The sequence below is a fragment of the Salvelinus fontinalis genome, chromosome 25 (assembly GCF_029448725.1).
Source record: "Salvelinus fontinalis isolate EN_2023a chromosome 25, ASM2944872v1, whole genome shotgun sequence".
Taxonomy (NCBI): domain Eukaryota; kingdom Metazoa; phylum Chordata; class Actinopteri; order Salmoniformes; family Salmonidae; genus Salvelinus; species Salvelinus fontinalis.
The window spans coordinates 15,183,965-15,211,831 of NC_074689.1; the positions used below are offsets into that span (position 1 = coordinate 15,183,965).

Sequence of the window (27,867 nt, forward strand, 5' to 3'; positions counted from 1 at the left end):
CAGAGGTCTATGGTTTAAAAACACATCATTTTAAAAATCACGTGACTGACATAGCCCTATGGACCCTGATCAAAGGTAGTGCATTACATAGGGTACCATTTAGATAGCAGACTCAGCGGGTGGGTTTGTAAAGTGCTGAGCACCTGTGTCTAGACCAGACAAACCCTGATTGGTTGCTAATGATCCGAATGCCCACACAGCATTGAGGAGAACACTTCCTAATATGTTTAAAGTATTTTTTAACTGATACACCTAGAGCCTATTTAGCTTCAGTCTCTGTCTGGAGCCAGCAGTAGTAGTTTCACAGCAGGTGTGTGTGTGTGTGTGTGTGCGCACACCTGTCATGCATATTTCATACGGAGCTTGTTAACTTGACAGAAATAATTGGCAGCCGGACTAGTGGACTGACAGACAGCGGCGAAGGGAAAGCCATGGCATAATCATAAAGCATTAACACATGGTAAACTCAAATTCTGCTCCTTTACACACACAACAGATTTCTCTCGCTCCATCTCTCTCTCTTCTCTTAATGGTTGCTGATAAGAGAGGGTGGCTAGCGTTCGTCACTGCACAGCTGTCCAGAGCTGACTGAGAAATGAAAACACAATTAAGCCAAAACACACACACACACACACACACACTTCATTTGAAGAACTAAGAAGGATGAAGGGGAGAGAGGAGAGAGGGCACTACTTAACAGTCCAAACCCTTCTCCTTAAAACACACGCTACTAAACGGATGAGTATACTGGTGGTGCACTATGGTTTGGGGCTTCAGAAAACCACAGAAGACTGAAGACAAATCTCAACACAGCTATTTCTGGATACTATTGACAACGCCGAGAGAAAGCAGTGATCGTGATAGAAGAGACCTTAGTGGGGCGAAGGTAGGATTGAACTATACTCATGCAGAATGTCTAATGCTCTATAGTGTAGTACCAACTGCAATGTATTCTTTGTTCAAGAGAACATACCAACAAGTACAACATGTTCTGCCATGCGTTGCATTGAAAAGCACATTGATACACTTATCCCTGAGCAAGCAATGAAAATAAACTCCATGACATGTTAGGGAATAAACTGATGTAGAGACAGAAGGGAAGAGGGAGAAAGAGTGATAGGAGAAAGAGAGCTAGATGGAGGCAGAGTAAGAGAAGGGAAAAGAGTGAGAAGGAGAAAGTGGGAGAGGGAAAAGGGAGTGCGAGAAGGAGGAATAGAGAGTGAGTCTTGAGTAGTGGTGTCTGAAGGACACTGAGGAAAGTGAGAAGGATGCTGTTGTGCGTATGAATCCTTCGGAGACCAGACACAACCCGGAGGTCTGTTAACGCCTGTCTAATGTGAGATAACCGTTACCACCCCCCCACCCCCCCACACACACAACCTGGGTTCAAATACATGCATATTTAATTATTAGTTACTTAAAAATGTATTTCCTGTGTATTTTCAAATAATGTCCCCAAATCACGTACTTCTATTTGAAGTATTTGAAAGTATTTTCAAATAACTTCCTATAAATACTTTTTTCCAAATACGACACAAATACGAAAAATTGGGGAGGATTTAAAAATACACTGTGTATTTAAATATTTTCAAATGCATGCCAACATTTCAAGTGTATTTCCAAATATATTCCAATATTCAACTACTACCTTCAAAATGTCTTTGAAAGTCATTTCAAAACCCTAAATAGAATTTGAACCCAGGTCTGACACACACACACACACACACACACACACACACACACACACAAAGGGAGCTCATTCAGAGGGAAGGGGACCAGTAAAGTGAAAGTACACTAATAACACCATCCCCCACAAAGTCTGCACCTCGTTAACACACTAACAGAGAATGAGGATCACATAGTCTGAATAGCCTATTTAAAATCCACCTCACAGTGATTTCACAGAGAGTGCTACAGCACACCACGTCCATGATGAGCATAACCCATGTACCAACTGAGTAGACTCAGAGACTAAACCTATTCACTCCTAGCAAATGAGTAATTAAAAATCCTTTTAACACAAAAAAGCTAGAATGGCATCTAAATAAATTGTGGAAGACTTGCGACTACGGAACTTCTGCAAGCAAATGCTTATTTTCTCTCTTGGAGAAATGTATTTTCCACTTTACAGAAGAGGAGGACGTAAGCTGACTGACAAGGAAGGAAGGAACATTGACGCATCTTTGCCAGCTCATAATAGATTTAGGCCTAGAGGCCTTGAATTCTGTACCAAGGAGAACACCAAAACGAAGGTACAGTTGAGGTACTTTATACAAATACAAAACACTATATAATACAAAATATTAGCAGGAACAGTCATCGATCGTGACACTTGCAATCAGTCCCCTGCAATACAAAAGAAAAATGCCAGTATCAACAGCAGACCGTGACGTTTCCAACAACACATTCACCACCACTTTTGTCTTGATGAATCAGCGTATCGATGAGGAAATAGAAAGATGACTTATGAGACAGATAAAGCGAGAGGTCTAGTATAATCTCAGCGGCGGGGACGCCGGTTTGACTTGGCCTGTCTGAGTAGTGATTTATGGTACCCGGCATTTTCATTGACCAGCAGCGTTTAACATCATCACTGATGCAGACAGCATTGATTGTGCATCAAAACATGCCGTTCGTAATATATGCCAGTCTTCAACACCATACGTCTGATGCAGACGGCATTGGTGTGTATCAAACCTGTCGTTGGTCAGTGGCCAGCGCTACATTAGCATACGCCTATCAAAACAGAGGGAAGCGTCCAAGAAAACGTACACTTCGTAAACGTAACACTAAAATAAGTGTACTATATTGGATTGACAGAAACTGCTGTTGGTTTGATTGCAACAAAAGGTGGAACTATGAGCGTAACAGTGCATAGATGCATATTGTATGTTTGCAGAATCTACTGCATTTCAAAAGTAGAGTGGGATGCCATAGTTTTGTATAAACCCAGACAGACATTTCCTTGCACCAGGTCACAGAAGCACATATTCAGGCACGCACACACACACACACACACACACAGGAAGATAAGTTCCAGTGTGTGGATCGAGTCTCTCTGAAGATGTAGGATCAGCTGGATATGAAAGTATTCAACAAAGGGATTTGTTCTGCGTCCGCCTCCCAATGACGGCCTACTAAACCCTCCCCTAACCCAATTTTTTGCCACCTCAACCTAGACTGTATCTCTGGTCTTCTAGTTTACTATTTTCTTATTTTCTTCATTTAACTAGACAAGTTAGTTTAGAACAAATTCTTATTTTACAATGACGGCCTACCCCGGCCAAACCCTCCCCTAACCCGGGCGACGCTGGCCCAGTTTTGCACCGCCCTATGGGACTCCCGATCACGGCCGGTTGTGATACAGCCCGGGATCGAACCAGGGTCCGTAGTGAAGCCTCTAGTACTGAGATGCAGTGCCTTACGCGTCGAACACACCGCCAGAGTCCTTGCGCAAAATAGCACGCAGCATCATCGGAATATGTACGCAACAAAAGTTCATAATTCCCCTTCTGCTGCCATTTCTGTCAAGCCGTCTACACATAGTTTGACACATGCATTCGATAAACCCAATGTATGCACCACACCGAACGCACTGCAACTGCCTCTGCAAACGCAATGCTGCAAGGCAAACGCAGCGTTTCATTGGAAATGAATGCAATTCTGGTGTACCAAAATCCAATGACGCTGTTGGTGTTCAAAAAGAAAGGAGGACCAAGGCACTCTTCACATAATTAATTAAAATGCCTTTATTAGTATGGCATGTTCAATAGAAACAAAGTTGTTTAAAAACCGACGCGTTTCGGCTGCATGGCCTTCGTCTGGGAGTACAGAAAAAGGAGAATACAATGTCCTCTTTTGAAAGGCTTTTCCAATTAGCCCTAATTAGAATAGGGAGTGGTTACCAAATTGGACACACCTAGTAAGCAATAATATACACATGAAAAGGTGAAATACTGTAGCTATGCTATCATGAGCATACAACTCCAAGCTAGAAGCATCAGAACACCCAGAGAGGCAGTTCCAACCCTAACCATGACTGGGAGAAGTGTCCAGAACAAGAAAGCAATATATTCCACAGTACACTAGACCACAGCAAAACATGAACAACAGTCCAAACATAGCTGAGGGCAATTGAGCAAAATGTCCACTAGATGACAGCAAATGGACCCATCACGACCCTACAGGAAGGGTGAGAAATCCATATCTTCATTTAAACCAGGGTACTTAGTGGCCTGTAGTTTGTAAATCCAAAAACTTTCCCTTTGGTTTAACTGTTTAAGACGGTCCCCTTCACTAATAGAGGCCGGAATATGATCAATACCCATAGCTTGTAGGGAGGCAGGGTTGCCATGGTGTAAGGACTTGTAGTGCCTTGCCGTGGGGTAGTCTCCATTGCCTACCCGTATGGCGTACTTGTGTTCCGCCAAGCGATCTTGAAGGCGTCTCTTTGTCCGTCCAATGTAGAACACCTTGCACTGTGGACATTCTAATCTATAGATGACATGAGTGGTTTGGCAGTTAATAAAATGCTTGAGGTAATACTCCATTTTAGAAGCGGTGTCAACAAAATACTTTTTCTGTGCAATATTACTGCAATGGTTGCACTGGTTACATTTAAAAGAGCCCTTGGGTTTGTGGTCAAGCCAAGTTTTTTTAGAGTCACCCGGAAGATAACTGTGGACTAATTTGTCATTTAGGGTAGGACATCTCTTAAAGCTTATGACTGGTGGTTCAGGAAAGACTTGGCGTAGTAGCGTATCACTTTGGATGATTCCCCAATTATTTTTAATGATTCTTTTAATGTTCTCTGCTTCAGTGCTGTATTTTGTAACAAAATACACTCTCTCTGATGTATCACGAGGCACTCCTCTTCGTAACAAGTTCTCTCTGTCAAGTAATCCAGCCCTATACCTGCATCTTTCAGGACCTGAACGCTGTAGCCCCGATCCAAAAAGCGATTCTCCAATTCAGCAGATTTGACACTGTAGTCTGTTTCCTGGTCGCAAATTCTGCAGACTCTTTGGAATTGGCCATATGGAATATTCTCTTTTAACCTTTTGGGGTGAAAGCTGTCTGCCCTCAGAATGGCATTCCCATCTGTAGGCTTCCTAAAGATTGATGTGTGCAAACAACTTTTGTCATTTTTACTAATGTCGAGGTCCAAAAAATGAATGTTATCCTTGCTGTATTCCATAGTTAGTTTGATGTTAGGGTTAATGCTGTTAAGGTATTGGTGGAAGGAAATAAGTTCATCTTCTGAGCCGGACCAAAACAGGCAAACATCATCAATATAGCGTCCCCACCATATAATCCGGTCAAAGAAATGGTTATTAGAAGGATCCAAAATGAAGTCATTTTCCCATTTACCCAAGTACAAACCAGCGTAGGAAGGGCTGTAGAAAGCTCCCATGGCACATCCTTTGACCTGTTTAAAAATACGGTCCTGAAAGATAAAGATGTTATGATTAAGAGTCCATTCAGTCAGTGATACAATGAATTCTGTAGGAGGCATCTCAGTTTCAGGCCGGGTACTCAAGAAATGGTGCATCGCTGCCAAACCTTGTTGATGCTCAATGGTGGTGTATAGAGACTCCACATCCATGGTGACTAAAAAGGAAGCTGTACCTATATTCTTCAATTCCTTAATTTTGTTCAACACATCTGTGGTATCTTGAAGATGGGCTGGAAGTGACATCAGAAAAGGCTTAATAAAGTAATCAATGTACGTAGAGATGGGTTCTGTCAGACTTTCATTACTACTAATGACTGGTCTGCCTGGGGGGTTTTCAAGATTTTTGCTTCGATCACACCAACAGACGCTGTTGGTGTGATCGAAGCGTTAGACCGCTGCGCCACTCGGGAGCCACTCGGGAGCCCAGAAGATAGCTACCAAAACTACGGGTTTCAAATGCATAGATAATGTTTAATTGCATAAATAGCTTTGGAATGTGCCGATACTGTACTACAATACCAGTCCCCAGTCACAGACACACAAAATGAAAGCCTCAAGCCCGTCATAGTAATTGATCTGATTCTGGGTTAATAGAACCAACTAGACAGACAGACATTAACTAGAATGACCTGACTGGGTTGTTCCAGAAACAAAGACTCCAAAATAAAACTGCCCTCTATAAGGGGACTAAAATTAGCCTTCCCATCCACACACAGGAAATCTTTAAAAGTCTCGGCTCTTTTAAACAGAAAAACATACTACAAGAGAGAGCGAGACACAGAGAGAGAAATAGAGAGTGTGTGTGTGCGGGGTTTTATAGTATAGATGGGCTCAGCAGTGAACAGACAGTAGAGGTAACTCAAAGCAGACATTGGCAGCTCCAGGGCTTGTCAGACAGGGCTGTGCTGTTGTTGTGAGTGTTATTTCATGCTGTTAGCTCTGGTCTCTGGGTCACTCCCACCAAACTAACTCCCTATTGCTGCCCTATACTTATCTATAACTGGGTTAACTTGCTAACTAGCAAAGAATATCAACAAATGTGCACACTCTGTGCTCTGATCTGAAAAGCAGATTCACTTGTGGGTGATTGAAAGACCTCTTGTGGGCTTCACCCTCCAATAGAATCCTTCTCCGTTGCACTCTGGCTCTGCCTACAACAAAATCACACACTCAATCTTGCAAAGTTAGATTTGTTTTGGTTAGTTACATTGAAAAGCGGCTGATATAATGTTGATTCGATCACAGGAAAAAACGTTAATCTGTATTGTGCAAACTAATGGGGCGAACTCAGTGAAGTTCAGTCTCCTCCTGCGTCTCTGCGCGGCCTGGCATTTCTTCTGTTTGCCAGTCCTGGAGGAGGTGCGTGGCTTAGAGAGAACATTGGTTCCCACCAATGGCCAAGTCTTACAGGTCTGTATCACCTCCCTCCACCAGCTCTCCATCCTTGTGTCTGAGTCTGGCGCTGAGGGAGTCTGGGACATAGACAGCTGGGGCCGGGGTCGGAGCCTAGAGACATCCGCCATCATGCAGGAAGTGACATCATACACTTCTTTATTTATCCCCCTTTTACACCTGACATTGGGATGGAAATCCATAGAGCCCTGAGCAGGAGAACAACGTAACAGAAAGATACTGTACACCGGCGGTAGAGGAACGGATGCCCTGCCTCAGGTCTATAAGAGTGAGTGGGTCTCGGCTGGAGGATTGCGTTGACATGGCAGTCCAGCAGCTCAATAAACAGAACGAGAAAAGAGGGAAGGAGAGGAGAGGAGGGAGAGGACAGAGGTTCCACGCATCCCTCGCTCTGTCCCTAATGAGAAGTAAAGGTTTGAGGGCCCAGGAGAGAGCAGGGCAGGGCGAGGGTCCAACACCATGATACAGCCACAAGACCAGCGGGAGAGGGAGACACACAGACAGTCACACGCATGAAAGTCCTTAACACACACACACACACGTGTCCCATTCTCTCCTCTTAGAGCCCTCTCCCTCGGTAGGTCGGAGTCAGTGAGTCCACTACTGCTATAGGTGTAGGGGTGTTTGTAGATTAGAATACTTACTACTTGTAGGTCTCAGAGCGGACGTATTCAAACACATGGGAGACTCCCAGCTGGAACTGGTCTGCAATGGGGGTCACCCACGGGTTATTCTCAGCCTTGAACACCTGCTTAGGCCCAGTCAGATCCAGGTTACCTGAAGAGAGAGAGGGAGGGAGAGAGAGGGGATGAACAGAGAGAGATTAGGAGATTTAGAGTGATATAGAAAAGTGTGTCAGGGAGGAAAGGAGGGAGGGGGAAGAGGTCAACGGGTGGAGAGATGAAGGTATGGGGAGAAGAGGAGTGAGGAAAGAGGGAGAGAAAGGGCGAAAGAGTGAACAACCTTCTGACAACATTGTGGCGCGGGCGACGGGTCACGGTGCTAATGTGGTCGATGGTAGCACCTCAGAGACCAATTAACACACATCTGATTAGCCCAGCACCGAGAGAGCTGTCTGGACCTAAAACCTAAAACCCCTAGGTCCCCCCAACCTCAACCAACGTTACGCCTGGTCAGAGCAAGCCAACACCAGCAGCCCCATGCTAACTAGTCAGTTGGGTTGTTCAGCTGTTCATCTATAATTGTACAGACTCTAGAGTTTCACTGCTCTTCTTACTCAACTCCTTGCTTTCAGCTTTGTCTGGAAATTTTTTGTGAAAACGAACTAGGGTTGAATTCAGAAGCTGAATGATTTGATGGTTTTACAGTATGGTTAAACTGTAAAAATCTGCATGAAATGCACTTTTTTAGATTTATATTACATACATTTGAAACCTCACCTCCCTTATTTATCCTCTTTTCCTTCCCACCGCTCCATCATCCCTCTCCCCTAGTTACAGGATGAGGTAGGTGTTACTCCCTCTTCTCTCCAGTGTGGTCTTGACAGCTACAATGCCTGATCTTCTATCCCCAAACTTGCACTTCCCCTGTGCACTTGGCTGCTCCTTGTTAGAGGGGCCACTCCCTTTTCATCTCTTTCTCCCCTCATCCCCCTCTGCTCCATCTCTGGAGTACCCCGTCCCTCAGTCGTTCCCGCAGCCTGTCCATCCCTCCATCTCTCTAACATTCTCTCCCGCTACATAATTTCCCCCCCTCTTTCCCTCCATCTCCCATCCTCTCTTTTGGCTGGTGCTGTAGCTGTGGCCCTAACAAGGCCAGAGCAGTGAGACACTGGGATTAGGGAGCCGTGACAGGGAGATTCTAATCAGCTCTACACACAGAGTGAGAGAAACAGGAGACCATCTCTCCCTCCCTCTCCTCTTCCTCCTGAACTCTCTCTCTTCCGAGTTTAGGTCTTGGCTGAAGACATTCCCTTTTTTGGTTTTTACTAACTGATGAAAATATTTCCTTTGTATTGTACTGGAAGGTGTTTCAGTTTTGTAAACTGAGCTGGGTTGAGCTGCAGAACCTCCAGTGGCGAGGGTCCACACATTGTACTCTACAGGCTGTCAGAGAGAGGGTTGACCCCTGGTGACCTCTGTGGGGGTTCATGGGTTTGTGGATCTGTGAAGCATGCAGTCTGGGGCATGCACATGCACGCGCACACACACAGTGGGACGGTGAGGGCAGTGGGGCGATGCTGGGAGAGGCCAGCCAACCAGAGGAGCAGTCAACTACACCTGCGCCCACATACAGTGACTGTGTGTGTCTGTGTACAATAGTGTGTTCGTGTGGTCAGTCTTACCCAGTTCAGGGGGCAGCACAGTGAGCCTGTTGCCCTGAATGTGGAGCTCTTTGAGCTGGGCCAGGTCTCCTATCTCTTTAGGCAGAGAGATAAGGTCATTATCCCTCAGACTCAGCTATGGAGGAGGATAGGGGGAGAGAAGGGGGGATAATGAGAGAGACAGAGGGAGAGATGAAGGACGAGAGAGAAACACAAAGGGAGTAAGAGGGGGGATAGAGAGGGGAAAATAGTGATTTATACATTCTGTATAAAATCAAATCACATTTTATTGGTCACATGCACGTGCTTAGCAGATGTTATTGTGGGTGTAGCGAAATGTTCCTAGCTCCGACAGCGCAGCAATATCTAACAAGTAATATCTAACAAATTACACATATACCCAGTACACATAAATCTAAGTAAAGGAATTAAGAATATATAAATAAATGGATGAGCAATGTCAGAGCAGCATAGACTAAGATACAGTAGAACAGTGTAGAATACAGTATATACATATGAGATGAGTAATGCAAGATATGTAAACATTATTAAAGTGACTAGTGTTCAATTTATTAAAGTGGCCAGTGATTTCAAGTCTATGTATATAGGCAGCAGCCTCTAATGTGCTAGTGATGGCTATTTAACAGTCTGATGGCCTTGAGATTGAAAAACAGCTTCTGTCTCTTGGTCCCAGCTTTGATGCACCTGTACTGACCTCGTCTTCTGGATGAGGTCAATGTATATAAAACATTAAATGTGTACTGTTTGCACAGCAGACATTCATCCACATCCAGTTGAAGTCGGAAGTTTACATACACCTTACCAAATACATTTAAACTCACTTTCACAATTCCTGACATTAATCCTAGTAAATATTCCCTGTCTTAGGTCAGTTAGGATCACCACTTTATTTTAAGAATGTGAAATGTCAGAATAAATAGGAGAGAGAATGATTTATTTCAGCTTTTATTTATTTCATCACATTCCCAGTGGGTCAGAAGTTTACATACACTCAATTAGTATTTGGTAGCATTTCCTTTAAATGGTTTAACTTGGGTCAAATGTTTCAGGTAGCCTTCCACAAGCTTCCCACAATAAGTTGGGTGAATTGTGGCCCATTCCTCCTGACAGAGCTGGTGTAACTGAGTCAGGTTCGTAGGCCTCCTTGCTTGCACACGCTTTTTCAGTTCTGCCCACAAATTTTCTATAGGATTGAGGTCAGGGCTTTGTGATGGCCACTCCAATACCTTGACTTTGTTGTCCTTAAGCCATTTTGCCACAACTTTGGAAGTATGCTTGGGGTCATCGTCCATTTGGAAGACCCATTTGCGAGCAAGCTTTAACTTCCTGACTGATGTCTTGAGATGTTGCTTCAATATATCCACATCATTTTCCATCCTCATGCCATCTATTTTGTGAAGTGCGCCAGTCCCTCCTGCAGCAAAGCACCTCCACAACATGATGCTGCCACCCCTGTGCTTCACGGTTGAGAAGGTGTTCTTCGGCTTGCAAGCCTCCCCCTTTTTCCTCCAAACATAACAATGGTCATTATGGCCAAACAGTTCCATTTTTGTTTCATCAGACCATCAGTACCAAAAAGTACGATCTTTGTCCTCATGTGCAATTGCAAACCGTAGTCTGGCTTTTTTATGCAGGTTTTGGAGCAGTGGCTTCTTCCTTGCCGAGCGGATTTTCCCATGATGTGGCACTGAGTTTGAAGGTAAGCCTTGAAATACATCCACAGGTACACCTCCAATTGACTCAAATTATGTCAATTTGCCTATCAGAAGCTTCTAAAGCCATGGCATAATTTTCTGCAATTTTCCAAGCTGTTTAAAAGGCACAGTCAACTTAGTGTATGTAAACTTCTGACCCACTGGAATTGTGATACAGTGAATCATCAGTGAAATAATCTGTTTGTAAACAATTGTTGTAAAAAATACTTGTGTCCTGCACAAAGTAGATGACCTAACCGACTTGTCAAAACTATAGTTTGTTAACAAGAAATGTGTGGAGTGGTTGAAAAACGAGTTATGATGACTCCAACCTAAGTGTATGTTAACTATCGACTTCAACTGTATACTAAACAATGATTTCCCGACTACAATCAGAATAAAAATTCTTGAGACATCACAATAGGAGAAACACATATTCCATTTTAAGTCCTTATTGTGGGGAACCGTCACTCCTGTATTCAGGCAGTTCTAAGTGACAGAAAATACAAGGAACCAACCAAGCAATACGAAGGAGAGAAAGGATTGAGCACTGATTTTCAGAGGGAGATATTTAGATAAAGGACTCACAATCTGCAGCTTGCCCAGCTTGCCGATGTCTGGAGGAAGCATCTCAAAGTCGTTGTCACTGAGATAGAGTGCACGCAGGGTAGCTGCAATTTACACAGGAGTTGGTTAGTGTGTGTGTGCACTGGACTTTCAGTCCTAACCAGGCCGAAACGTGATCAATAAGACCAGTCACGGCTGATTAATAACCGTTTGCAAGCTCTGGGCAGCTGACACACACATGGGTCAAACATAGATTTACTGCTGCTTGTCTAGTCAGGGGGGGGGGGGTGTCTATATAAACAAACACACATACTGACACACTGGAAGACAGCAGCTCACACTGCCTCTCATTCTCTCTCACAAACACACAGAGACACCCACACACCCACACGCAGAGACACACACCCACACGCAGAGACACACACCCACACGCAGAGACACACACCCACACGCAGAGACACACACCCACACGCAGAGACACACACCCACACGCAGAGACACACACCCACACAGAGACAGACTAGACCAAAAGGGTCATCTTCAGATTCACTGACACTATTCTTCCATCGGGATTTGGGGAGACATCCAGACAGACAGGCATACTTCCTGGTATGTCACTCTAAGGGAAGCAGATCCTTTGGAGCAAAGTAAAATACCAAAAATAGCCACATTACAGGCTTCTAATAGCAACAATGAAAGTGCACATCCTCCTTCTTGTATCTCTGTCTTTAATCATATGCACCTCATTCATTAATCAGTGGCTGTTTAATTTGGGCAGGGAATTAGTAGCGAACTGTGTGTGTGTGTGTGTGTGTGTGTGTGTGTGTGTGTGTGTGTGTGTGTCTGGGCATCATAGCCTGCTCCAGCTTTGATAGATGGAGTGGAGAGGAGAGGAAGTAGTGTGCGAGGCGAGGGGGGTATAAGATTAAAATGGAGCTGATTGCTGTGTGAAGTGCTTTCATTATGTCATCATCAGTATTAAAATAACAGGCCATTAGTAGAGCTAGCACAGCAGCCTCAGAGAGAGAGAAACAGTCAGAGAGGGGGAGACCATCTCTCTCGCTCTCCCCTTCCTTCCTAACTCTCTCGCTCCCACTTTAGGTCTTGGTTGAAGACATTCCATTTTCAGTTGTTTTTTATTTAATTTAAATTTTTACCAGAGAGAGTTTACCAGGGTGGTGGACGGAACGGAGGAGTTGATTGGAAAGATGAGGCCCATGATGATGATGTGCTTGAGTCAGTAATAAAAACGGTGGTCTGCTCTGCGTGTGGTGACAGGAGAAATATTTCAGTCGCACTTGAGTACACGTGTGCGTGCGATGCAGTGTGTGTGTGTGTGTGTGTGTGAGAGAGAGAGAGTGACTCACTGAGGTAGAAGAAATTGCCGGGCAGTGAGCTCTCGTTCAGGTTGTTGTAGGTCAGGTCCAGCACCTCCAGAGCAGGCAGGGACCCGAAGCCTCGGGGCAGAGCACTCATCCTGTTCATACTGCACGCATAATGACAGTTAGAAAACAACGAGTTAAACCAACTCACAGCTTTACAACAGCATGTCCTGAAGTAGTCCTCAACTGAAGAAAAATCAGTGTCACCCTCAGCACAAGAGGACTTTTCCACTTGGTCTAATGGTGAAGACATCGGTTTCCTGAGCCTGTGACTCTATTTCTACAGTAAATCCAATGTACAGTGAACGCAGAGTCATTCTTTTTTCATACTAGCTGGCGTTCACATTGGGAGAAATAACTAATTCTTCAATTGTATTGTGTAATCTCACCTTCCTCATGTAAGGTCACATAAAGTCTTTGTGTTAGGCATATTCTTATAGATAGTGGCAGAACTGTTTAAGGATTCTATAGAATGAGCTCAGGAAGAAGGAGAGGATCAAGGTGTCACTGGGTCTAGCCGGAGATCAGGTTCTGATTAAGCCCAACCATTTAAGCCTCAGTCTATACATCTCCAGGTATTACATTATCAATGTCCACACACACCACAAGAGGCTAGGCCGTCTCAAAGACACAGGGAACACAGTGGAGCGCCTTGCTTTCAGGGCGGATTTGAAAAGCAAAAACAAATTGATTCTGCGACGCCAGGATATGTTTGCAAGGCAATTACAGGTTGGGAGGCAGAGATTGTTTTGACAAATGAGATCAGGTTGGTAGGTACACACATGCGCCTGCACACACACAAACACACACAGTACAGAGTACACACACCGCGCTGAAAGGGACAGTGGGTCCTGAATACGTCTGCAAGGCTTATGTTTCCTAGATTATGGTTGGGAGACGGTGCAGCTGACAGCCAATCCATAAGAGACGCAGAATGTCAGAGCGGTGGAGGAGATTGTAAAAACTTTGGTAATCCCGCGTGACATTGAGACCAATCCCTTATCGCCAGCCCCCATCTTTCAGTGGTGAGGGGGGGGTTCCTCCAATGTCTGGCCCACAAAAGTATTTGGGGTTAAAACTGTAACGGGCAAACTGTTAATTCCACACCTTTGGGCTGTGACTGAACTGGAGTAGAACATAGGAAGAGAAAGGAGAAAACACAAGTAGGACAGATTTTTTTTACCTGTCCAAAAGCACAAGTCACTTGTCCCAAAATAACAAAAAAAAGTGGTCTGTAACACTATTCTGACATCATTGTATGATGCAAGGAACCACTCCACAAAATAAAACACATTACCATATGTTTTACCATAGAGAATCAGACAGGAATGTAGGCTGCACTGCCTATTGGCATCTTTGCATATTCAAGCCTCTGAATACAACACAGCCCCTTTAAGGCTCTCCTGGAGGATGGTTGGCCACCCTTGGTAGCTTTTAAAATATTTCAACATTCCAATTACTTTTGTATATGTCTACAGTGTCTGGAATGTTCTGGAAAGACAGATCCAAAATTCATACAACCACTGCACATAAAAAAAGAGGCTGATGCAACAGATCAGACCGTTTAGCTTAAAAAGTTCGATAGAGGTTTATTTCTTTATATTATAAAGCTCAACAACGCATACATGGCTGTAGGATATTTGCGAACGTTCCAACATGCAATTATCAAAACACACTTCACAAACGCAGCAGCCACGCACAAGCGGTTTCACGTGACAGAGATGAAAATATCCATTAGAAATTAAGAAAAGGAAAACGGCCGTGACTAGGACTATGCCTTTGGCTGCTGGACAATAAAAGAACGTCGATTTGAAAACCTACAGAACAATAATTTCCTCAACATTTCTATGGTCATAATTTGGCTACTTTGAAACAAGTCATGCTTCGTAAAATGACATAAAACATGCAGGTTTTAAAACAATTACGTTTACGGTGGAATCGTTTTGAAATGCTGACCGCCTCCGCTCAGGTTCAAGGTGGGAGAGGTGCGGGGCGCAACAGGCACTGTCCTTCACTCGACCATTACATCTGAACGAGCGGTGCCTCCAGTACGTCGACAGAATCAAGTCTTTAGACGTTAATGTGAATTATCCTTCATTGTATTTTGTCAAACATGACTGGCGTTTAGCCGATATCTGTGTAATTAAAAGTCTCATTAAAGTTTGGCTACATTTTCTGTCGCCTCCCTCATGTCAGCATCGGTTTGGACATGAGGCTGTAGCCAATGTGCGTATCACCTACACTTCCTAACCTTTTTATTTATGTACATGAAAAATGTATTTGAATGTTATGCCAATGTTGGCCTCTGATCTGAGTAATTGTTTGATATTGTGATTTGTGTGAAAAAAAGTCTTTACTTGTCCATTTTGACAACTTAAATCGATATTCTTCTTGTCCAACACATTTTTGTAATTGTCGCAGACAAAAGGAAAAGCGTTAATGTCGAGCACTGGACGAGAGGATGAGCGTAGGAAACAGAGAAAACAGGTTGTGTTCCTCCTTTAAATGCTCACAGAGGACAGAAACACACAATATGAAGTCTTCTCTGGGCCTCTCGATGTTGTCTTGGAAAATAGATAGTTACACACCATGCCTCACGCACACCATTCTTGGGTTTAGCCTTGTCCCTTTGTGCTGTGCACAATTTGACCTGAGAACTGAAATTGCTTAAGATTCATCGTCTTTGGCAGACTGGTATAGGTAGGGAACATAGCTTGCTGTCTTCTATAGTCCTTCAATCTAATCAAATCAAACCTATTGCAAGCTGGTAAATTCTGCCAGTCTTTAATATGGCATTACATAGATCGACTGATCACCACATGAAGAAATGGCATACGCTGTATTCTTACACTGATTAGCCAGATGTGTGATCTAAATTGTTCTAGAATAAATGTGTGCATACTGGTTGATAGTGGTTTATTCCACTATGTGAATGTGAAGTGATGGGTAAAGTGTTAAGGGTAAATTACAGGGGTGAAGTGATTTGTGTCACAAACGGAGATGAGAAAATAACAGGATCCCTGCCCTGACAACAGCAATTCAGTTGAGCACAGAGATACAGCCATGTCCTGAGGGGAAGAGAGAGACCCGCAAATAAACAAGTGTTCAAATTAACAGTTTCCCTCTTTCTCTCACCTGTCTGACAACGTAGGCTTTGTGAGCTTGGAATGAGGATGAAGGAGTGGCATAGCTGAAGAGCCACAGTCGCACACACACAGGACAGGAAATAAAAATATAAAAAAATACAAAATCGGAGGCCTACCCAAGGTTGAGGTGTTTGAGCTTCTGCAGGCTGCTGATCTGAGTGGGCAGCTCTTCTATCTGGTTGTTGAACACATTGAGAACCTCCAGGTTCTTCAAGTCAGCCACGTTGGCAGGAATGGCTGAGAGAGAGACAGAAAGAACATGGAATAAAAATACAGACCACCAGTATTTCTTCCTCCCAGTCTTGTTATTGAACATTGCATACTCTTTCATCACTTTAAAACACAACCATGGAGTCAACCTATGACCAGCTGAAGAACCACTATAGTCAGGCTGATGGTACAGTGTCTTAACAAGCCAATTATCATCCTGTATGTCTTTGATGGCTCATTTAGCTGCTCTATGGCCAGGGCACTCAGGGCAGAGGTTTGACATTTTAATGATGGGGCCATTTATTTTGTTCCCTACACCTCCCCCTATTTTCCGCTCTCACCCTTATCCTCCTGCTCCTCATCCTTTCCTCCCCTCCACGAGTCAATTTTTGAGAGGTGGACAGAGATCGATAGGGAGATAACGAGATGATGCCTCTATCCGATTAGAGGCCTGATCAATGGAGGCGTTGGTTAAGAAGGGATGGGGGGGTACACAAACAGAACAAGTGTACCTGACAGGAATGTCCCTGGGGAGATCAGTGTGACTGAACGTGCCCCTGCCATACTGTTTCCATATCACAGGGACAACATGTCACAAAGGCTAGTCATTGAGGGGTGGGCTTTTCAGTGATGAGGGACAAAATGGATACAGTTACATATCACAATATTATTTAGGACAATATTTTATCAATACTTGGATTTTTTGTTGTTGTTGCTAGGTATCGTTAGCTAGCACTAGTTGGCTGTACCTGCGCCAAAACTCCTGTATTGTTCATCTTATAGCTTGTTCTCCATCTTCTTTTTAAATTGTGAGCCAACATGTTTGTTTTCAGCACTTATTTCCATGACCGATCAAAACTAATTTTCTCATGCTCTCTTCACTCTTTGCAGCAGTCATATAGTGAGCAATATTATTGGAAGATCAAATCACAATATCGAATCCCGTAAATATAGACTTGTGACAATCATATGAGTCGCAATACTTATCGTATCGTGACAATATTGTATTGTTAGGTCCCTGGCAATTCCCAGCGCTAGTGGTTGTGTGTGTGTGTGTAATCTCTGTAGTCTGTAACTAAAGCTTAGTAGCATGTGGAATTAAAAGTATACCAGGGAGAGAGACTTTGTCAACCAAGTCACAACTGGTCCAGTCTGAATCCAAGTCCATGTCACAACCGGTCCAGTCTGAATCCATATCATCACTGATTGATTTAGAGTGGAGTCCTGAGTTGTGAAAAATCGTGACTCGATTCCGATCCCTGGACTTTTAGAGTCCATTTCTCTCCATCTATCCCAGTGGTTTACCCCGCACCACAAAATCAATTCCATTCAGGCTCAGTCTCAATAGATCTGTGAATGTCCACTGAATCAATGCAGAGTGAACATAGGGTCACAGAGTACTGGACCTGGCCACGCAGATCTAGGCCTACGCCTCAATCAATACAACACTCCAGTAATCTCTTTACACACTATTCATTTACTACACCTGCCCTGTATTCATATGAGTAAAGTTAAACTCTTAGACATGCTGAAAACGATACGATTTCGTACCACAAATAACACTTTTATGCTTAATTGTGTTTAATTGCTAGTCTCAATGGAGATAAATGAGAGGGAGAGAGAGCAAGCGAGAGAGAATAGTGTGTGTGTGCGTGTGATATTAAGTGTATGGTATTAAGTGGGTGCCCCTTGAGTGTGTGTGAGGAGGAGGCTGGGTTCAGGTTGGTGCAGCCTGCATGGGGACCCTGTGACACTCGGGAGTTGTTAATGATCAGATAGATAGATTGATGGTAATAGGGGAGAGACGTGTTAGGGAAACGGTCCCAACCTTTAGCTAAGCAGCAACAGCCATCTCATTTCCCCTCTTTCTCCTGCTCCCCCTCTCTCTCTCTCTCCCTCCCTCCCATAGGCTAAGTAAGCACCCTGCTCACCCAGATCACCCTTCTCGTCACCTTCCTCTTCCTCCTCTCTAATGAAAGACTTTCCAAATGTCACTGTAATATCTGACTACCTTGAAAAGTTCAAAAAGACGGCACGCTATCTTTTATATCTGGGCGCGCTTTAAAACAGGCAGGACAAGATCAGAGCCATGGAGGGGAGAGAGGGGCAAAACCCAGTAGAGGTACGGCAAGACGAAGAGTAAAGCCATAAACCACAGCTCCATATTCACAATACAGTGATTTGCTGTGTAAAAACTAAATAGATACAGCTATGAACATTATTGCTAACAGACGGATCAGATGGTCGCACCTGAAACACCTGCAGGTAAATGGGCATGGATGATAATGGTAATTAGCTATTCCAAAAACAAGTCTCTGATCTTCCGCTATAAATAGCATGGAGAGAGAAATGTATAATGGATGTAATCTCAATGTGTGACATCTTAAAATGGGGATTAGGGTGAGGAACAGAACAGGAAACTCAAGATACCAGCAGTATGTGATAAACAATGTGCCAACATGATGCAGGTAGTTAGATGGGAACTCTGAGCTGGTGTCTAGATTAGTTTCAATATCAACCCAACCTGACTGAGGATGCCAAGAGAGATCTTGCGTTTTTTTTGTTCATTTGTTTCAAGTGTATCCCTAGTGAGCTTGTCCCAAAATTAACTACAGACTCTTGTACAGATGATACATTAGTTAACAGACAGACATGATTCTCTGCCTCACCCTTTGTGATTACGTTGCTATGTTACCTGACTTTATGTCATATTAATGCAATAACAACATAATAACGTAATAAACATATTAGCAACTTAAATTATGTTCTTCTTTAAATTACTCATAACACACATGAACCTAGGCTTTGAGATCCTAAATAAAAATCCTCAAGTAAATGCATACTTTGTCAAACACCCCCAGTTAAAACACAGAAAAGTGAACTGACTAATGAGCAGAATTTTCGTTGTTCAAGCTGACTACAGGCCTTGGTCTCCAATGCTCATCTCGGAAAGTGAGCCTTTTAAGGTAAGTACTACAGCACAAGTGTGCCCTCTAGTGGTACTAAGCACAATTGCACACCCTTGAGTTGCCATTCATAGCTGTGTATGTATGTAATTCTGTAAAAATAACTCTTTCAATAATATACACTGTGGCAAGGTTATTAGGTACGCCCATCTAGTACCAGATCGAAACCCCTTTGCCTCCAGAACAGCCCGAATTCTTCAGGGCATGGAAACGCTGCTCAATTGCTATCAAGGGACCTAACGTGTGCCAGAAAAACATTCCCCACACCTCTACACCACCAGCTTGTACCGTTGACACCAGGCAGGATGGGGCCATGGACTCATGCTGCTTACGCCAAATCCTGACTCTGTCATCAGCATGACGCAACCGGGATTCGTCGGACCAGGCAATGTTTTTCCACTCCTCAATTGTCAAGTGTTGGTGATCGCGTGCCCACTGGAGCTGCTTCTTCTTGATTTTAGCTGATAGGAGTGGAACCCGGTGTGCTGCAATAGCCCATCCGTGACAAGGACTGACGAGATGTGCGTTCCGAGATTCCGTTCTGCACACCACTGTTGTACTGTGCCGTTATCTGCCTGTTTGTGGCCTGCATGTTAGTTGGTATGATTCTTGCCATTCTCCTTCCACCTCTCATCAACAAGCTGTTTTCGCCCACAGGACTGCCGCTGACAATGTTTTTTGGTTGTCGCACCATTCTCTGTAAACACTAGACACTGTCGTGCGTGAAAAGTCCAGGAGGCCGGCCGTTTCTGAGATACTGGAACCGGCGCACCTGGCACTGACGGACATACTATGCTCAAAGTAACTACATTTGCACATTCTAACATTCCTTTGAACAGTAACTGAATGCCTTGATGCCTGTCTGTCTGCTTTATATAGCAAGCCATGTACACGTGTCTCACGGTCTGTAGGAGCAAACCATTTACCATGTAAACTGGGTGGTGTACCTAATAAACTGGCCACTGGACGTATGTGTATACTGAGTGTACAAAACATTAGGAACTAATTTCTAATATTGAGTTGCACTCCCTTTTCCCCTCAGAACAGCCTCAATTTGTCAGGGCATTGACTCTACAAGGTGCTGAAAGTGTTCCACAGGGATGCTGGCCCATGTTGACTCCAAAGCTTCCCACAGTTGTGTCAATAGATGTCCTTTGGGTGGTGGACCATTCTTGATACACACAGAAAACTGTTAGGAGGGGAAAAAACAGCAGCATTGCAGTTCTTGACACACTAACTGGTGCGCCTGGCACCTACTACCATACCCTGTTCAAAGACATGTAAATATTTTGTCCTGCCCATTCACCCTCTGAATGACACACATACACAATCCATGTCTCAATTGTCTCAAGGTTAAAAAAATCTTTCTTTAACCGGTCTCCACCCCTTAATTTACAGTGATTGAGGTGGATTTAAGAAGTGACATCAATAAGGGATCAAATATTTCACCTGGTCAGTCTATGCCATGGAAAGAGCAGGTGTTCCTAATGTTTTGTACACTCAGAGTATGTCCAAATTGGACAGAAACTAGGGTTGAGACCAATGTTCCCTCTATGCGGCCCGCCTGCGCAGCCACGCACCTCCTCCAGGACTGGCAAACAGAAGAAATGCCAGGCCGCGCAGGGACGCAAGAGGAGACTGAACTTCACTGAGTTCGCCTCATTAGTTGGCACAATACAGATCAACGTTTTTTTCTGTGATCGAATCAACATTATATCAGCCGCTTTTCAATGTAACTAACCAAAACAAATCTAACTTTGCAAGATTGAGTGTGTGATTTTGTTGTAGGCAGAGCCAGAGTGCAACGGAGAAGGATTCTATTGGAGGGTGTAGCCCACAAGAGGTCTTTCAATCACCCACAAGTGAATCTGCTTTTCAGATCAGAGCACAGAGCCGCACGTCACTGCTTCCTACAAGAGCACAAAATGTGTAGGCTACATTTCAAGATCTCCTTGAAAAGCCAGTCAGGTAAAAAGCTTATGTCTTAATTAAAAGGGCCAGTGTTGTATTTTGAGACAGGCTTGAATATGCAAATAAATAAATAGGCAGAGGGGTAGCCTACATTATCTAATTCTCTGTATGGTAATAATAATAACTTTTACTTTGAAAAGTGGTTTCTTGCATCATACAACACAATGCATTTTACAGTCACCTAATTGGCCCATGGTGTTACAGACCAAGTCAACAATCATTAATTAATGTCAAGCACTTCATAATGTAAAAAAAAGTCTCATGCAATGCAGTCCTGCATTGAACACCACATATAGGCTACTGTAGGCTATATCATAGAAATCAAAAGCTATTTCCATGTGAAAATGTTCTGCGATTCACACAATTGGTTTTGTTGGTTGGCCTACATTGTCCTCAAATAGCCACAATAGCCTATTGGCTACTGTCTAAAACTAAGAGTACAGCCTCAGTGTTCACTGTAAACGCGCTGTAAGTTGCACAAAATTCTCTCAAAGTTCAAGTTTCCGCTCACAAGACCTAAAATTTGCTCAGTGCCCCAAACAATTGGAGGGAACATTGGTTGAGACATCTGTCTGTCAAAGTGGAGAATACTGAAGGGACATGAAGGGGTCTAAGTCTGCTTGCTTCACAGCTGAATAAACAACAGTTAAACCGTCAGAACTTACTTGTGAGCTTGTTGTGACTCAGAACCAGCTGGGTAATGTTGGACAGTGTAACTGCAAAGTAAAAACACAAAGGACACGTGATACATGAACCAGCATTATCTGAGGAATTACTCACAAAAGGCCTACTTACTACAACTGTACTTACTGTATCTAATCAGGCCTATTATTCCTGTAACAAAGACACTGTCATGTAAAGTGTGACCGAATGTGTGAAAATGAACTCCCTGTTCAAATAAACAAGAGTCTATCTGACCAATCCTATAATAAAAATCTACTGTTTGGCCTACAGATGCATAAGGCATGCAGCAGTTTGAAGGCTACACCGTTTATAATAATTATTCATTTGACCAAATCCAAACATAAACCAAGTAACAGTTACTATGAAAAATACATTTGGCAACAGTAAATCAATTTGGCATACAAGCTAGTATGGACTAACATGGAAAAGTGTGATCACAAAGGCACTGTTTGCTTCATATTTATATGCTACATCATCAGCCTTATGTTGATATAGGCCTAATACTGTATAATCCCCAGAGTCAACCAATAGGAATTCAGGGCTAGACAAACGTTTCCCAACTCCGGTCCTCGAGTACCCCACCGACAAGTCCACCTGATTCTACTTGTCAACTAATCAGCAAGCCATATTCAACTGTTTTCCATAGAGAAGATAAGGAAATGGCAAGAAACAGCAACGGTAGGCCCCTACTCACATAACCCTGGAATGTCCAACATGTTTGATACACCCCTGTCGCACATATCGACCTCGGGTATATTCTTCTCCCGACTCTCCTCTACGATTTTCTTCAAAGACTTGGACATTTTCTACAACGTAAACAGGGGAAAGTCAAGGAGTTAGTTGAGTTGCTACTTTTTCCTTGAATGAGCAGGATATCCTACTTTCTATAAACATGGCCAAGAAAGTTAGATTGACTGCAGATAATATGGAATAGGCTATCGTAAGTAAAATACGTTAGAAAACCGCCCATTGTATTTCGGAAACGATGGAAATGGTTACCTTTCGATCGGTATTAATTCCGTGAACAATTCTTGTGTTAAAAGGAGAGATATTTCCAATTTACTTCCTAGACTAAGCGTCTGCACACACCCAACCGGAAGTTGATGTGCGATGATCTGTAAAATGTTCTGCATGCCATAAAAGGGCACTTCCTACAACCCAAACGTATCCCAAACATTCTTCGAGCATAGTTCCCTTTTCTATCCAATCGTTTTCCACAATCCCAGAGAAAAAAAGAGAACGTTAACAAGGATATCCAATTGGATCCACGGGTATTTCCTAACCGAATGCGCTGTTGTCCTTATTCAGCCAATCGGATAGAAGGATGGTGCAACATAAATATGCTCCGCAGTGAAACAATGTAGCGAACGACGCAAAATTCTTATACAGTATCTTCTTCTACAGTATAGACTGTATCCGACGCATCATTGACTGTATCGGATAGTCTAGATTGTAAAAATTACATGAACGCTCGCATAGACATTTTAATAAGCAATAATCAACATGTTACTGATTTGAACAGGTTTAGGGTTAAACTAAATTGTGCTAATCTGTGAAAATTAACAGTTTATAATCAGTGTATATAATCAGTGTATATGTATATAGATATAGATATATTATTTTTGCTAAATGTTAATTGGACTGTTAACTTCTCAACCAAATAAATAAAAAACGACTTATTTTATATTTTATTTCTGAATTATTATATTCCTATTATTATAAAAACTACAGGTTATTATAAAACAATATATCTAACAAATCTGTTTAATCTATTTGCGTTTTTCCCAATTTATAAATACTTATTCTATGTTCATTGCTGTGCCATAGGGTTGTCAGTAGTTGCCACAGACACCAAGTCAAAATTCGCTGTCATAAAAATTTATGAAAACAACAATTAGCTGGGGTCTTAATTTAAGGTCAGGGTTCGGCATGAGGTTAGCAGTGTGGTTAAGGTTAGGGTTAAAGTTAGGGTTAGGTTTAAAATTATACTTTAACTTTGACTTTCTGGCTGTGGTCACTAGTGACGACCCATATGTAGGCTATCTATTGGATTGAGGGTTAAACAATAGGCAATTTAATCATTCATTAATAAATACTTTTTTTAAACAACCAAAACTGGGCATAACAGTGTACAAAGAATGTTTCTTTCCTTCAAATAACTTTTCTCTTTCTTTCACATGATGAAAAACAGAGTTTAAGAATACATCACACAATAGTAGTAGAATTCCTGGGCAGGTGCCAGTCAGTCCAGTCCATAGCAGCTGCTGTCTCCTAGTATCAGCTCTCAAGCCTCCTAGTTTGGCCCACTATAGTAGTAATACCTTACTAACATTACCTTGCATGGGAGACACATTCTCTGGCCTGGCTCCTAGTGTCCTGGCTCAGACACGGCACCATAACACAATACACTGCAACCTGAGCTTCCTCCCCGTCCTCCTCCTGCTCTTCCTCCAGCGTAGAACACCTAGACAGGCATGAACAGGAGGAGGTAAACCTAGAGGGCTCCCCTGGCTGAGTGCTACTTTCTTCGCGCTTGGCTGTGTTGGGTTGACGAGCCTCCATACAACACTCCCTGAGTCGTGTTTCTCTCTCTCACTCCTTCCCACCCTTTCTCTTTCTTCCTTTCACTCTTTCCCTCTCATTTTATGTGCCCTTGTTCTTCAGGGTAGGCTGGGGCTGGTGATTTCTACAGCAAAACAGAGGCCTCTATATATAGACTGATTACATTTGGCAGACGGTGAGTGGCAACAGATGCTTGCAGCACAGATTAACTTTGCCTTCACTGTGTGCCGGGGAGAAACCTGGGATTCAGGGCCACTCTCTGTTTGCACTGTAAAATATTTAACTTTACTCAATTCACATCCAAAAGAGGAAAGAGAAAAAAACATGAGATGAAAAGTGTGTGCTTGTGTATGTGTGCGCATAAGGGAGACAACGATATTAGCTATTGGAAGGCACAAGGGACAGGGGACAGGGCTGTGAGTGCCGGGTGCCTATGGGTCCTGCTAGGGAGAATGCAGTCATTCATGCAGTACCAGTCAAAAGTTTGGACATACCTACTCAATCAAGGATTTTTATTTATTTTTACTATTTTCTACATTGTAGAATAATAGTGAAGACATCACAACTACGAAATAACACATATAGAATCATGTAGTAACCAAAAAAGTGTTAAACAAATACAAAATATATTTAATATTTGAGATTCTTCAGAGTAGCCACCATTGCCTTGATGACAGCTTTGCACACTCTTGGCATTCTCTCAACCAGAATGCATTTCAGTGAACAGGGGTATCTTGTTAAAAGTTCATTTGTGGAATTTCTTTCCTTCTTAATGCGTTTGAGCCAATCAGTTGTGTTGTGACAAGGTAGGGGTGGTATACAGAAGATTGCCCTATTTGGTAAAATACCTAGTCCATTTTATGGCAAAAACAGCTCAAATAAATTTCAAGAACATTCAAAGTTTCTTCAAGTGCAGTTGCAAAAACCATCAAGTGCTAAAATTAAATTGCCTAGTTAAATAAAGGTTAAATAAAAAATAAAAAATATTAAAAACTGTCTCTCATGAGGACCGCCGCAGGAAAGGAAGACCCAGAGTTACCTCTGCTGCAGAGGATAAGTTCATTAGATTTACCAGCCTCAGAAATTGCAGACCAAATAAATGCTTCACGGAGTTCAAGTAACAGACACATCTCAACATCAACTGTTCAGAGGAGACTGTGTGAATCAGGCCTTCGTGGTCGAAGTGCTGCAAAGAAACCACTACTGAAGGACACCAATAAGAAGAAGAGACTTGCTTGGGCCAAGAAACGCGAGCAATGGATATTAGACAGGTGGAAATCTGTACTTTGGTCTGATGAGTTCAAATTGGAGATTTTTGGTTCCAACTGCCGTGTCTTTGTGAGACGCAGAGTAGGTGAACGGATGATGTCCGCACGTGTGGTTCCCACCATGAAGCATGGAGGAGGAGGTGTGATGGTATGGGAGTGCTTTCTGGTGACACTGTCAGTGATTTATTTAGAATTCTAGACAACTTAACCAGCATGACTACCACAGCATTCTGCAGCGATACGCCATCCCATCTGGTTTGCCACTTAGTTGGGAGACAACTATATTCACTTCAGGGTAGGCTGGGGCTGGTGATTTCTGCAGCAAAACAGCAAAACAGAAAAACAGAGGCCTCTATATATAGACTGATTATATCATTTGATTTGCAACAGGACAATGACCCAACACAAAAAAGGAAGTAGTTTCTCTAATCATTCGTTATTCTGTCTTTCACAGCCCTTATGCTGGGATCATCTGTAAATGTAACTTTCCTTTATATTTTTTGAATACTTTCATGTCGTTGTTTAGCCGTTTATATCTCACAGCTGAAGATATAAACATTTTCTATTCATCCAATGTCTGTCAAGATTTTAGATGACGGGATGACGTCATCGCTGCTCCCATGTGCGATGTTGGTCCATATAAACCGGCCTGCCACAAGGAGTTAATAGAGCGCAATGAGCCAAGTAAAAGCCTCACCGGCCAAACCCTCCCCTAACCCGGACGACGCTGGGCCAATTGTGTGCCATCCTTTGGGACTCCCGGCCACGGGCGGCTGTGGCACAGCCAGAAATGAACCCGGGTCTGTAGTAACGCCTTGCAGTGCCTTAGACCGCTATGCCACTCGAGAGGCCCTGTCTGTGTTATCTTATGTGACCTCTGTTAGCAGATTATTGGTAATGGCATAAATTATAATTGGTTGTCTCTTGTTCTTGTCTGTATTTTCTAAAAGGTTACGTGGTGGAGAAATGTGGCTCCTACAAAAAAGAGGATCTGAAGACAGTTTAGTCAAAGCTGAACGAAGACAAGGCTTCAAATGGATTAAAAGTGTTGTAATGAAGGAATTTAAGAAATGTAATCAATGTTAATTAATTTAATACAAATAAAAATGCAATTAAGTTTGTATAAGATTATTTCTTGTTTGATGAACATGGGGGAATTGTTTAGGAATGTGGAGGTTTTAAGTAGTGGATACAAATATATTTGATTAGGGAATATGAAGTGTTCACCAGTAGACATACCTATCGTCCTTATTTACCACCCATTACTACTTAAATTACTTCATAAATCACTACTGGTTTACTACACAGATGGCAGTAGTAATTCAATAGGGATTGAGTAGGCATACAGCAGTAACCTGTAGGCATTGTATAGTCATTCAATAATGAATATGTAGGAATTGCTTAGGACTGTGTAGGTTTTAAGTAGCAGATACCCAAACGCTCAATAGTTCCTCAGTATTGTAGTGAATGATGCACTGATTTGAGTAGGAAATATGTAGTGTTCACCAGCAGACATACAGTGGCCTTTGGGAAAGTATTCAGACCCCTTGACTTTTTCCACATTTTGTTACTTTACAGCCTTATTACAGCCTTAAGTACTGCGTCACTTCTCGCAGACTTTTCTAAAGTCAAGGAAAACAGAGGCAGGTTTCTTCCAACCCCTGTGAAAACCCTCACCAAACCCTACCATTGGTGGCTTATGCCTAGAAATGGCCTCCTTGCCTTTACAGACAAGTCAACTCCTTGAAACAAGAAGAAAAGGGATCCTCCTGTAAGGCCTGGGTGTCGGAGTGTGAAGTCAAGCGCAGGAAACAGCAGGTGCAATAACAAATGTTCTTGAACACGGAGAAACTAGGCCACCCTACTAACACACTGGGTGTACTCCTTAAACAACCCCAGACACGGGAGAAAACGAACACAGTCCAGCAAACACAATGCAAACACCACTACTCACTAACAAACAATCCCGCACAAAGAAACGTGTGGGCCGGCTGACTAAATAAGCCCAACTAATTACACCCTAATACACAATAGGTGAACCCAATAAACACATAGGGAGGGGTTGAAAAGGATCAGTGGCAGCTAGTAGGCCGGTGACTACGACCGCTGAACGCCACCCGAACGGGAAGGAGAGCCTGCCTCGGTCGAAGTCGTGACAGCTCCAACACACGCACACACACATGCATGCCCGCACACACACACACACACACACACACACACACAGCTTTATTTTCGTTAAATTCA

The 27,867-nt window shown here is 43.0% G+C and overlaps 1 protein-coding gene and 1 long non-coding RNA gene across 2 annotated transcripts in view; one reads left to right on the forward strand and one right to left on the reverse strand.

Moving 5' to 3' along the window:
• Window positions 1-23,026, reverse strand: part of rsu1 (Ras suppressor protein 1) — a 33,103-nt gene extending 10,077 nt beyond the window's left edge. The window contains exons 1-8 of the mRNA XM_055881366.1: window positions 22,793-23,026; window positions 22,488-22,599; window positions 21,775-21,825; window positions 16,079-16,199; window positions 12,802-12,920; window positions 11,456-11,538; window positions 9,174-9,288; window positions 7,513-7,645 (exon numbers count right to left, since the gene is read on the reverse strand). Of these exons, the coding sequence (XP_055737341.1) occupies window positions 7,513-7,645; window positions 9,174-9,288; window positions 11,456-11,538; window positions 12,802-12,920; window positions 16,079-16,199; window positions 21,775-21,825; window positions 22,488-22,596 (731 nt within the window). The 5' untranslated portion in view covers window positions 22,597-22,599; window positions 22,793-23,026. The remainder of the gene's footprint in view (window positions 1-7,512; window positions 7,646-9,173; window positions 9,289-11,455; window positions 11,539-12,801; window positions 12,921-16,078; window positions 16,200-21,774; window positions 21,826-22,487; window positions 22,600-22,792) is intronic.
• On the forward strand, window positions 535-26,676 carry LOC129822878 (uncharacterized). The gene is made up of 3 exons (XR_008754543.1): window positions 535-886; window positions 10,808-10,872; window positions 26,574-26,676. It is a non-coding gene; the product is annotated as an uncharacterized LOC129822878 (long non-coding RNA).
• The last annotated feature ends 1,191 nt before the right edge of the window (window positions 26,677-27,867 follow it).